This window comes from Nyctereutes procyonoides, unplaced genomic scaffold (genome assembly GCF_905146905.1).
Source record: "Nyctereutes procyonoides isolate TBG_1078 unplaced genomic scaffold, NYPRO_anot_genome, whole genome shotgun sequence".
NCBI lineage: Eukaryota > Metazoa > Chordata > Mammalia > Carnivora > Canidae > Nyctereutes > Nyctereutes procyonoides.
The window spans coordinates 14,916,702-14,929,300 of record NW_026575142.1 but is presented as its reverse complement, the minus strand read 5'-3'; the positions used below and the strand labels follow the sequence as shown (position 1 = coordinate 14,929,300).

Sequence of the window (12,599 nt, the reverse complement as noted above, 5' to 3'; positions counted from 1 at the left end):
TAGCACTTTTATACTTCCTAAGGGAAGACTATTAGCATTGCCTTAGTTATTCAAGCCAGAAAGCTGGGTATCAGACTCTTCCTTACTCCTCACATCTGAATAGGTCCCAGTTCTTTGTTTTCCATCCCTTCAGTGCTTTTTAAATCTCTTCTCCTCATTATAATAGCCTTCATTAGGCCTCCTGATTGTTCTCCAAGCCTCCTGTTCTCTACTTTCTACCTCTTGTCACTCTCCTCAAATCCATTATCCACAGTGCTGTCCAATGTTCCATCTAAAACAGAAATTAAATTTTGTCACTTCAATATGAAATCCAAACTCCTCAGTATGGTGAAGAGTGGAAACTTCTTAAACTGTTCCCTTTTCTTACTTATATCTTCTGTCTTGCTGCTACTATACTTGTTCCTTTAGTCACAGGATTTTTGTGCTATTTCCTTTATGCTAATCCTTTGAGAATATTTTACTCCACGTTGACTCCAATTTGCCTATTCTTTAAGACACAGCTCAAGAATCTTCTCCAGAAAACAATCTTTCACCCACTTTCCCTAAGTGGTGTAGGCTCTACTCTGTGTATAGTATTTATTGCTGTTATAATCACTTTTTGGTTAATGTCTTTTCCACTGGTGACTTACAAGCTTTATTGACTCGGACCTATCTAGCACAAAATACATACTTTTAATCACAAACTCACCCCAGTACACACTGAAATAAAATTTCATGAAGCAATGTCAAACTTTGTTCCACGTAACATACTCTGGTATTTATTATTCTGTATTATTCTCCTTTTGTTCTAATTCTGGTCTTAACATACTGAATTGATTTCATGGCTCGGTTTTAAAATACTGCAACAGAATTTGAAGTCATACAGATTCTTAAGTGTGATAGATGCTCACTATAAGTAATTGAGAAAAAGATAAAACAAAAATCTCTGGGGGCAGCCCAGGCGGCTCAGGGGCTTAGCACCACCTTCAGCCCAGGACCTGATCCTGGAGACCTGGGATCGAGTCCCGCATCAGGCTCCCTGCAAGGAGCCTGCTTCTCCCTCTGCTTGTGTCTCTGCCTCTCTCTCTCTCCCTCTCTCTCTCTCTCTCTGTCTGTCTGTGTGTCTCTCATTAATTAATGAATAAAATCTTCTAAAAAAAAAATCTCTGTATCTGTAGCAATTAGCACAGGGTTAGCCATATAGCAGTCCTCCATAAAAATGTTTGATTAAAGAATACATTCACACCTCTGGGGAAAACCATCTTCATAAATCATCTTTTGTCCCCATCACTTTTAAGAAGTGAATAAGTGTTTTAAGACTTAAGTGTTTTAAGAATAAGTGTTTCTTTTTTTAAGATTTCTTTTTTTTTTAAGATTTTATTTATTTATTCATGAAGGACACAGAGAGAGAGGACTCTGGGATCACGCCTGAGCCAAAGGCAGACGCTCAACCCCTGAGCCACCCCAGCATCCCTGAATAAGTGTTTCTTATAAGACATTAAATTGAGATGAAAACATAGACATGTAAGCACAGATAAAGAAACAGGCAAACTGAAGAAATCTTTAAAAATCATTGAGTTTAAAGGGCATAATAAGATAGAGAGGCATGATCACCGAGTGCAAACTGCCTTACAAAAAAAGGCCTAATGTGGTAAAGTTGCTTATTTGGTGATCGGTTCCAGAGGTCAGAAATCATTTTATAAATGACCCAAAGATCACTTAAGCTAACCAAATTCACAAAATACTGATGCATATTATGCATAATATGCTCATATTAACTAAAATTTATTATTGAATACTTACTATGTATCAGACAATATCTTAAGCACTTAATATGAATCTATCCTCAAAACAATCATGTAAAGTAGGGTTATCTCATGTTAGCTCTTTTTCAAAGATCAGGACACTGAGGGGTGCCTGGGTGGCTCAGTCAGTTGAGCATCTGACTCTTGATTTTGGCTCAGATCATGATCTTGGGTCTTGAGATCCAGCCCTCTGTCGAGCATGGAGCCTGCTCTGGATTTTCTCTCTTTTTCTCTCCCACTGCTGCTCCCCCTGCTCGTGTTCCCTCCCCCTCTCTCTTTCTCTCTCTCTCAAATAAATAAATAAATAAATAAATAAATAAAATATTTTAAAAAATAAATAAAGGGCGTTGGCATTGGCTAACATTTTAAATCTCATTATCCTGTGATGATATGATGGCTGATAGGTCTATTATGTGTGTCCATTATGTTGGGGACATTGATTGTCACACAAGAGATGATATGTGAATTTCTTACAGGTCAAATGACACTAGGAAGATATGGCAACTTGAACTGCTTTTGCAGTATTCCATTCTAAAGGGAGGCCTCCTAACAAAGGAGATACAAGCAGTGAGGAGCCAGAATTTTCTTTTCAGGGAATTGGCACAAAATGGATGCCCCTTTTAACTCACTGAATAAATTAAGAATGCATGCCATGTGAGAAACAGTAAGGGCATTAATGGCAACCAATGTCAACTGGAAAAGCAGAGATGACGAAAACATAGAGTGTAGCAAGTAGCAAGATTTGTCTCTTCTCTAGTCCTACTTCTAAGTTCCCAACCCCAGAAGATTTTGCCTTAAGAAGGAAAGAAGAAAAAATATCCTAGAACCATACATTCCACAACCCAATCTTTAGGTTTGGAGAAGAAGAATGAGTGACAAATTGACTATACTCCCTATACTCTTCATTTCAAGTCCCTGTGGCTACAAGGCTAAATAGCAATGGAGGAGGTTTTAAAACACTGAAGTTTAACTAGGTTAGGCTAGATTTTGAATAACTTAGAAGACCAGAAAAGTATGGAATCTATCCTGGGGGAACATAGTATAGTGGAACAATGTCTAGAAAAAAAGAAAGCATTTTAGTTCTTACCCCAACCAAGTTCAGATTCCTTAGTAACCTGCTCACATAAAAGAAATAGGAGTATGTAGTTTATGATATAATGTTAAGTGAATGAATCAGAATTTGCAATTGTATGTATGTGGCAAGTACAAATATATGAGTAATCTGGGTATATAAAACAATACCTGGAGAAGATAATTGAATTTTCTCTAAATCACAATTTTGCATAGGGTCAGCAATGATTGTATATCTAACCAAATCTACTATTACACTTCTTTTTTGCCATTTATTTAAGGAGTAAAATAAGTTTATTTAGCAAGATTGCTTTTCACAAATCCATGTTGGATGATAGATATGTGGCCGCCCTCTGTGGACTTGTAAATTAGGGGGTTTTGTTGTTGTTGTTTGGGTTTTTTTTTGGTTGTTATTGCTTTTCAAAGATTAACACCATAGTATTTCAAAGAAGAAGACTAACCAAAGTGTGATCTTCCAGTTCCTCCCTTTTCCATTAAAATTTGAGTATTATGCTTGACTTTTTCTATTATCTACAATCATTTCAGTTTGCAGGGAGTCCAAACATATAATTGTTAATAGCGCATATATTTCAGAGAACATGTCTTTGAGCCCTCCAGTGAAGACACCTTTAGGCCCACCTGATGTGAAATCATCTACCCTAACCTATTCTATTTCTCACTCCAATTTGTATAGCACCATTGGTAATATTTGTATGAGGATTCTAATTTATGAAGTTTTCCTCTTACATTGGAATATTTTAGGACACCTGAGCAGGGTAAGTATTTCCTGGGATTATTTACAACATATTGATCTCATACTAGGAATGCCTGAATCCCTTTTATCCCAAGCCTGGTAAGAGATAAAAAGTTTATAGCTATCTTTTAAAAATTTCATATGACCCCAGTGGAAAATATATATGAACTAGATAGCATAAAAATAAAGTAAGACTCAGTAAAGAATGACCTTTTAAATTATAGCTTATTGTTCCTGTCACAATTATGACTTAGGTAAGTACTTACCTACCTTTAATAAATGGATAAGGCACTGTAACATACTAACTACATAACTATGCAATTTTCATTTGTGCTTAGATATGGGCTCATATACAATTAAATATCCTAATAGTAAATAATATTGTGGTATGGCATTTAAACACATTATCTAATTTATTTTTCTTAAAGCAAAGCAAAGTGAAACTAATATAATTAAATCATATTGATACTACTTGAAAGAATTTAGACATTTGTCATCTTTGCTGTAGTTCTGTGCATTATGCTCAAAAGAACAACGTGAAGTTCAAAATCTGAGAACCAAAGAATTTGAAAGTCCACTTGAAAAGGAAAAAAATAGCAAAAGTCTTTACTAAATGAAAGAAAACATACACTTTAGCTCAGAAGGGCTTCTACATACCCAAGGTCAATGTAGATGTGCAGCCACAATTTTTGGAAAAGAAAATTTCTTCCTGGTCTTTCTTGTGATTCTGACATAACAAAGCTTACATAAAACAAAATGTTTTAATTAATTATCTGTTAATATTTTAAAATATTTTAGGAACCCGTTGCAATTGTTCTTAGACGTCTTTTACTTTTTTATTCTTATTTTTTAAAGATTTTATTTATTTATTCATGAGAGACACAGAGACAGAGACACAGGCAGAGGGAGAAGCAGGCTCCATGTAGGGAGCCCGATGTGGGACTCAATCCCAGGACCCCAGGACCATAACCTGAGCCAACGACAGATGCTTAGCCACTGAGCCACCCTAGGTGCCCCATGATGTTTTTTTTTTAATTTTTTTTAAGATTTTATTTATTTATTCATAAGAGAGAGAGAGAATGAAAGAGAGAAAGAGAGAGAGAGAGGCAGAGACACAGGCAGAGGGAGAAGCAGGCTCCATGCAGGAAGCCCGATGTGGGACTCGATCCCAGGTCTCTAGGATCACACCCTGGGCTGAAGGCTGTGCTAAACCGCTGAGCCACCCGGGCTGTCCCATGATGTTTTTTAAATAGAAGTTTTCATTTCTCCAAGTATTTGTTCTTAAATAAGAATACTGCATATTTTTAAAAGTAAAAACTCAGATTTCTAGATAAGAATTCATAAAATAAGAATATATCCCAGTATTGTAGTAAATAGATAATTCCACTTATATAGGAATTGTCGTTAAAGACCAGGCAGAGAGGGGAGGAAGATAAACAAACCTGAGAGTGTACCTAAGTAGAGAGGATATGGGCAAGCTTAATGTATTCAATATAATACTTAATCTGAATGAAAATCTTTCATAAATGGTAAAAGAATTTGTTCTCACTTCAAGTAAGAACTTAGAGATGAAGATAACATAGTTCCAGCTCTGGAGGAGTTATCAATAAGAGGTAAATAAGCTTAAGAGTGGAGAAGGTGATGATTCATAATTATCCCCTAGGAAGACAGATCAGAAAGTGAGGCAATCTTTCTGTGATAAGTAGGCCTACCTTGGTGAATGAACACAGCAGGCCCCAGATACAGCAGGCCTCAATGAAGCCAACTGGAGAGAAGTGAGAGAAGAGTATAAAAGCCTCACTTGGGGTGAAATGTGGGGCTGCTGCAGGGAACAGCATGGGTTTGCTCCTGTTTGTTGTGGGAATCCCAGGGAGAAAAGGAGGAAGGATGTTATATCCACACTACCACTTACCCAATAAGGTAGCCTATACCCAGTGTCTAAATGTTTGGGCGCTTAACTAATTAAAGCGTAAAGATGGAAGTATAAAGGAGCAGGGTAAGCTGCTGATGGGGAATAGCTAGGCTGTCTTAGAGCTCTGTGAGAAAGCTAAAATCTGGGTTAAAATTTTCTGGGGAAAATCAGGACTATTGATTTGGGCTTGTCTGTAAGAACACATGTGTCCTGGAGAATCTTGTCTTTGGAGCCATTACCAGGGATAAATGTACTCTGGCAAAAGATCATCTCCTGGCAATTGTGTTGATTACCCATCTTAGGCCAGCGCTACTCCCTGGTGATGTCCAAAGAATGATTTAATATGAAGGAAAGGCCTGTATTATACCGATGTTGGTAGGATGGGTTGAACATGAATAAGGTGGTTTTCAGTCTTTGATTCTAATCACAAGCTGAAGGATGTTTTATTTATTTATTTATTACAGATTTTTTTTTAATTTATTTATTTATGATAGTCACAGAGAGAGAGAGAGAGAGAGAGAGAGGCAGAGACATAGGCAGAGGGAGAAGCAGGCTCCATGCACCGGGAGCCCGACATGGGATTCGATCCCGGGTCTCCAGGATCACGCCCCGGGCCAAAGGCAGGCGCCAAACCGCTGCGCCACCCAGGGATCCCTATTTATTACAGATTTTATTTATTTATGCATGAGAGACAAAGAGAGAGAGAGAGAGGCAGAGACACAAGCAGGCTCCATGCAGGGAGCCCGACATGGGACTCAATCCCTGGGCCTTGGGGTTCCCACCGCGGGCTGAAGGCAGCGCCAAACCGTTGAGCCACTGGGGCTGCCCTGAAGGATGTTTTAAAGCAAAGAAATTTAGTGGTTTCTAATCTCAGGAACTACGAAATGCTGAATAAAAGTGGAAGTTTAGTTGCTTTGGGGAGAACTTGTGTTCTTGAGAGTATTACTACAAAATCATTTAACAAACATTTAATAGATGTCAATCATGCACTAGACATAATGACTTTCCAAAGTAAAGTATTTCATGAAGGAAATTAGCCCTTTCAATAGCAAGAATGTGAAGAAAAAAATAGAAAAACAAAGGACCAAACTGAGATACCAACAGTATCGCCTCTATCCATAACTTGCTGAGAAGCCTTAAACAAGAATGTAGGATGAAGTCAGAGATTTTCAGGGGTACACAGGTGACTTACTTGGGTGGGACATATTAAAAATTAGTATTCGGGGATCCCTGGGTGGCTCAGTGGTTTAGCATCTGCCTTCGGCCCAGGTGTGATCCTGGAGTCCCGGGATCAAGTCCCACATTGGGCTCCCTGCATGGAGCCTGCTTCTCCCTCTGCCTGTGTCTCTGCCTCTCTCTCTCTCTGTGTCTCTCATGAATAAATAAATAAAATCTTAAAAAAAATTAGTAGTATTCATATTCTTTTTGTCTAAATGCAAAATGTTAACAATAGTAATATTTAATATAAGAAAGATTAGTGAAGATATATAATATATATATATACAAAGACATGAACAAAATTTTCTTAAATGCATATGTATACCAAATAAAAAAGATGGCAATGACTAGATTACCTGATTTCTAAAATCACTCTGCTCTAAAGTTCTGATCCCATATTACTTAAAGTACTTAAGTTTCTCTTAGACTATATTTAAAAGTCACACCGTATCTTTAATAACATAAAGTTCCTCATATACTACAAAATTTAATTTTACAAATATATGAAAAAGTGAAACTTTGATTATTTAAATGCATCCTAACCTTACTGACACACCTTTCTTACCTGATGAAGCAGGTTCTCTCTGTATTATATGATGCCAGTTGGCATGACCCTTTCCTCTTCTTAGCTCATTCAAGAGACTGGCAAAAGGATTTTCTGAGAGCACTGTGTTGATCAGATTAACAATAAACTAAAGTCTGGATTCCCTCTAGCAAAGTTTTCAGAATTCTTCAAATTTCACTAATTTGTGCAGCAACTGGTTGGTTTACTCTATTGATAACTATAACTATAACTATAACTATAACTATATATATATATACACATTCCCTCAAATTTCTGATTTATAAAAAAAATTTAGAAGAAACACTACTGTAAAGCTAAACTATTTTATTCTACAATTCTTTTAAAGGATGGGTTTATGAACTGAACACGTAATTAATGGCATTATATAGCCAATATAAAAGCTACTCACTTTTTGTGTCTAAAATTATAGGAAGTTAAAGAGTCTTGCTATGCACAGTAATATGAATAAATAGATCACAAAGAAGTTGGCTGGAAACCAGTGCATTAAAATGACAGCTTTCACAATAATGCAAATATACTTAACGCTACAAAACTATGTGTTTAAATATGATTAAGATAGTCAATTTTATGTGTTTTATACGAGTCAAAAAAAAAAAGACAATGAGAAATAATATACCAGCCTAAAATGAATATTTCTGGGATGCCTGGGCAGCTCAGTGGTTGAGCGTCTGGATTCAGCTCAGGTCATGATCCCAGGGTCCTGGGATCGAGTCCCACATCAGGCTCCCTGAATGGAGCCTGCTTCTGCCTCTGCCTGTGTCTCTGCCTCTCTGTCTCTCATGAGTAAATAAATAAAATCTTAAAAAAAAGCATACAAATTTAAAAATGTGTTAAATTTGTTAAAATTCCTAAACTGTTTCTCAAAAAGTACTAGTTTATATACCTATGGGTAATGCATGAGACATACAAAATGGAGGGTGCTAATTGTTGGTAACGTGTGTCTTTAAGTTCTTCTTCTAATAGTAGTTTTCAATATGAGCCAGTCTATTTTTGTTTTGACTCTTATGGAAGTCAAGTAGATGGGTAGGGCATTCTGGGTAACTGGTCTGGGAATTGGATCTCATTGCCCCCCTCTCCTAATTAGTGCTACAAGCTAAACAAATGAGTTAACCAGCTATTGTTACTGATCTGTAGAGAGGTATATATTTTGAAATAAAGATATATTAAGTATCTGCATTTTTCTTTTAGATTTCAGATTTTCTATACCCATTGTCTGATGTCCATCTCTTTAATACCATGTTTGTTTGTTTTTTAATCTTTTCTGGACATTTCAAGATAGGATGCCAAAATTTACTAGTCCATATGCACTTGAACCATATAAAACATATGGTTGCTAGTTCATTCCTTTTTTTTTTTAGACTTTATTTATTCATTCATGAGAGACACACAGAGAGAAGCAGAGACACAGACAGAGGGAGAAGCAGGCTCCATGCAGGGAGTCCAATGTGGGACTTGATCCTGAGGTTCCGGGATCACGCCTTAAGACAAAGCAGACAGACGCTCAACCACTGAGCCACCCAGGCATCCCACTAGTTCATTCTTAATAGTGCAATATGGCAAAAAAAAAAAAAAAAAAAGTGCAATATGGCTTTTTCCTTGGAGAAAAATGCTTTTTCCAAAACTCCTATTCTAGAGTAAATATTATCATACTTCTATCACCACATATTAACATATAATTTTAGAGTTTACAAACCTCTTTCATAAATATTGTTCCATTTAATTTTTACAACCCAGGTGTGGTGACTGGGACGATATTATTATCTCCACTTAATAGATGAAACAAGGTTATACAATCATGAAGTAGTAGAACTGAGGTTAGCAGGGCACTGAACTTTCCACAGCCCTCTGTGCTGCCTCTTCCATATGTAAAACGACAGCATATTCTTTTTGCAGAAATGTTATTCCACGGTGGTTAACATTCACCTCCATAATCCCATATAGAACAAGATAAAATATAAATTTAAAAAGGGGGAATAGGATCCCTGGGTGGCGCAGCGGTTTGGCGCCTGCCTTTGGCCCAGGGCGCGATCCTGGAGACCCAGGATCGAATCCCACGTCGGGCTCCCGGTGCATGGAGCCTGCTTCTCCCTCTGCCTGTGTCTCTGCCTCTCTCTCTCTCCCTCTGTGACTATCATAAATAAATAAAAAATTAAAAAAAAAGGGGGGGAGAAAATATGCAAAAAAAGAAAATACTTTTTTCCCTTTTGGTAATTTTACTACTACTTTTCTGAAAGAATTCATTCTTTTAGAATGACTATTATCTAAACATGTATTCTCTAGCATTACAAAAAATACATGTGAATAATTATAAGACAAGGACACTATAAAACTATAACCTCAGGGCCCCTGGGGGTCAGTTAATCACTCAACTCTTGATTTTGGCTCTGGTCATGATATCAAGGTCATGAGTTCAAGCCTCCCATTATATTCCATGCTTAGCATGGCATCTGCTTGTCCCTCTCCTTCTGCTCCTCTCCCTGCTTGCACTTTCTCTGTCAAAATAAATTAAATAAATAAGTAAATAATAAATAAATAAATAAATAAATAAATAAATCTTTAAAAAAACCTATAACCTCAATTTTGCAAGCAGATCATATTAAATGCTAACCCCATAATGTACGTTTAATCATACGTCTTGTTCGTGTTCATCTTATCTCTTACTTATTTTCACAGAAGTTTCATTACATTTCTTCCTTACAACTAACCATAAAGTCACAGGACTAATCTTTCTCAGATTTGCTTATTTTCTTATTATAAGCATAATTGCTGGTCAGCTATTGGCTGACCTACAAAGTAGGTGATTTTATAAAGAAACAAGTCTCACCATTTTGAAAGATTATTTATTTTTAAAGATTTTATTTATTTATTAATGAGAGAGAGAGAGAGGCAGAGACACAGGCAGAGGAAGAAGCAGGCTCCATGCAGGGAGCCCGACGTGGGACTCGATCCCGGGGTCCCAGGATCACACCCTGGGCTGACGGCGGCGCTAAACCACTGAGCCACCCGGGCTGCCCTCCACAGGTCCATTTTAGCTCTATGCAATAGCACTGTAAAGCTTATTAACCAACATTCATTGAGACGGGGCATTTTAAGGGTCTAGACAACCTTGGGGGAGTATTTATGGATATCTAAATAACTATCTTCTGGGACAAACAAGTGTCAACAGTTAATGAGGTACTAATAAGCCCTAAGGCCCGAATCAGGAAGCATCCCGTGATGTGGTTCAGGCCACTGGGACTTGAGACAGACAGGTAGGGCAGAGCAGGCGGCTTGCGGTATCATTAGGTAACAATTTCCGCGCTCCGAATGGTTGCCTAGTAACCGTTAGAGTGATAGTAGGATCCCTGACTATTACACTGTGTGCTGCAAAGAAAACACATGAGCAAAGAAAAACAATGTCAGACGAGAATTTATGGCAAAAATAGAAACAAAATAAACGTAAATGTCTCCCGCACCTGCAAGTCAATCCCCACATTTTACCTACATGTATACCTAGGCCTCAGGTGTCTGCACAGGCCAAAGGGGGAAGTTTTACTACCAGTCTCCGAAACCGGGCTGGGGGAACAGACAACAGCGTTACGGGGTCTGCAACCCCAGAGCTGTCCTCGCGGAGCCTGCGCGCATCCTTCTAGAGACGGCCCCTCACGCGGCCTCCTCCGCGGGTTCAGGCCTGCAACGCGGCCGACTGCGCTCGCCGTGGCTAGGCAACGGTCCGAGCATTCCCCGCGGAGTCGGCCCCGCCTCCCGAGGCGCTTCCACCTCCCGGCGCCTCGAATCCCCTCCTCTCATTGGCTAGCGGCCTACCAGGGGTGGGCGGGGGGATGTGCGACACGCAGTGAGCTCACTTCCGGCCAGGGAGCGCGCGGGTTGATTCGTCCTTCCTCAGCCGCGGGTGCTCGCAGCTCGGAAATGGCGGGTAAGTTCCCGGGAAAAGTTTACCAAGGGGAGGGGGCGGGCAGGTTTGGGGAAGAACGCCGAGGCGGTGGTGACAGTGCCCGCCTGGAACTTTCGGGCGCCGGCCTGGGTTCCAGAAGGCTTGCGGCAGCCTGAGAGCACGGAACTCTCAGCCCAGCTCCCTGTCGGCCGAGGTTCGTGCCCCCGCCCCCAACTAGTCGGGGTGCTGCGCCGTCTGCGGAGAGCTCGGCCCCCGCCGAGGGCCGCGGCCGCCGGGGGAGAGCGTCGCGGGGTGGCTCGCAAGCTGCCCGATCCTCGCGGCCTGCTTATCCGCTCGCTGCCTTAACCCCCTGCCGCCCGAGCCGCAGCGGGCTGCTTCTGTTCCCGCCCGCCGGTTTTCGGGTTGGGCTCGCCCTCCTCCTCCAGGTCTCCCTCCACCTCCCTTCCACGACAGTCCACTTCTGAGCTAGCGCGTCGCTGCCTTGCCCCGCACCGGGGGCTCCCCTTTGAGTCTTCGCAGTCGTCTTTTTTTTTTTTTTTTTTAATCTCTCGCGCTTTAATATTCCTGGGATCGATTCAGATTTCCTTTGAGAAAGATGGTCCTCGCATGCTTCCTTCATCTAAACTTCTCTTAGTATTTTATGCTGTGATTTTCACGTTCAATTCTCTTCTTTTTTTTAATTTTTATTTTTTTAAAGTCTCTTTAGTTTACAGCGTTTAATACTAATCATTACTATTAAGACTGTTTTGGTGTGAGTGTATACTCCCCCCCCCAGTTACATATCTTTTGGAGTGATGGACAGTTTGTACTCCCCCCCTCCCCCCCCCCAGTGCCTTCCTAGTAGTCTTACTACAGTTTCACAGATGTGCTGGATAGACAGGCTACTACCACGTGAGCTCTACAGATATTTAAAGAAGGATTTTTTTCTACCAGAGAGTGACTCTGGGATCTTGGGGGTGCACTGGCGCTGTAAAAGAGGGGGGCATATGTATTTTGTGTGGTGTGCACGTAGTAAGACTAACCCCTAAATTTGAACCTGTGCTTCACCACTTAATAGTTGGGTGCACTTAAGCAAGTAAACCTCTCCCGAAGCCTGAGTGTTTTAATATGAAATGGGGCGGATATAGTATCTAATAGATCTGTGGGGATTTAAGCCAATGTATGATTTCAAACAAGTCCAGTTTTGTGGCTTATATATAACTCCTTGAAGTGGGTTCTGTTATCCCAGTTTAATGGATTAGGGTCAGTGGAGTCAAGCAATGTGCTCTAGTTCTAGTTCACAGATCCCAGTAAGTTAAGTGGCGAAGGCTGGATGCGATTCCAGGAATTCTGACAACAGACTTCATCTTAGACTGCCTCAGATGTTCCCTATTTTCTGT

General features: G+C 39.9%; 2 protein-coding genes across 2 annotated transcripts in view; one reads left to right on the top strand and one right to left on the bottom strand.

The window, feature by feature from the left end:
• SLC25A12 (solute carrier family 25 member 12) overlaps window positions 1-12,599 on the bottom strand; it is a 195,311-nt gene that overhangs the window by 109,574 nt on the left and 73,138 nt on the right. The gene's annotated exons all lie outside the window — the stretch shown is intronic.
• Window positions 11,182-12,599, top strand: part of HAT1 (histone acetyltransferase 1) — a 61,438-nt gene continuing 60,020 nt past the window's right edge. Inside the window, exon 1 of the mRNA XM_055307974.1 lies at window positions 11,182-11,241. Coding sequence (XP_055163949.1) covers window positions 11,235-11,241 — 7 coding nt within the window. The 5' untranslated portion in view covers window positions 11,182-11,234. The remainder of the gene's footprint in view (window positions 11,242-12,599) is intronic.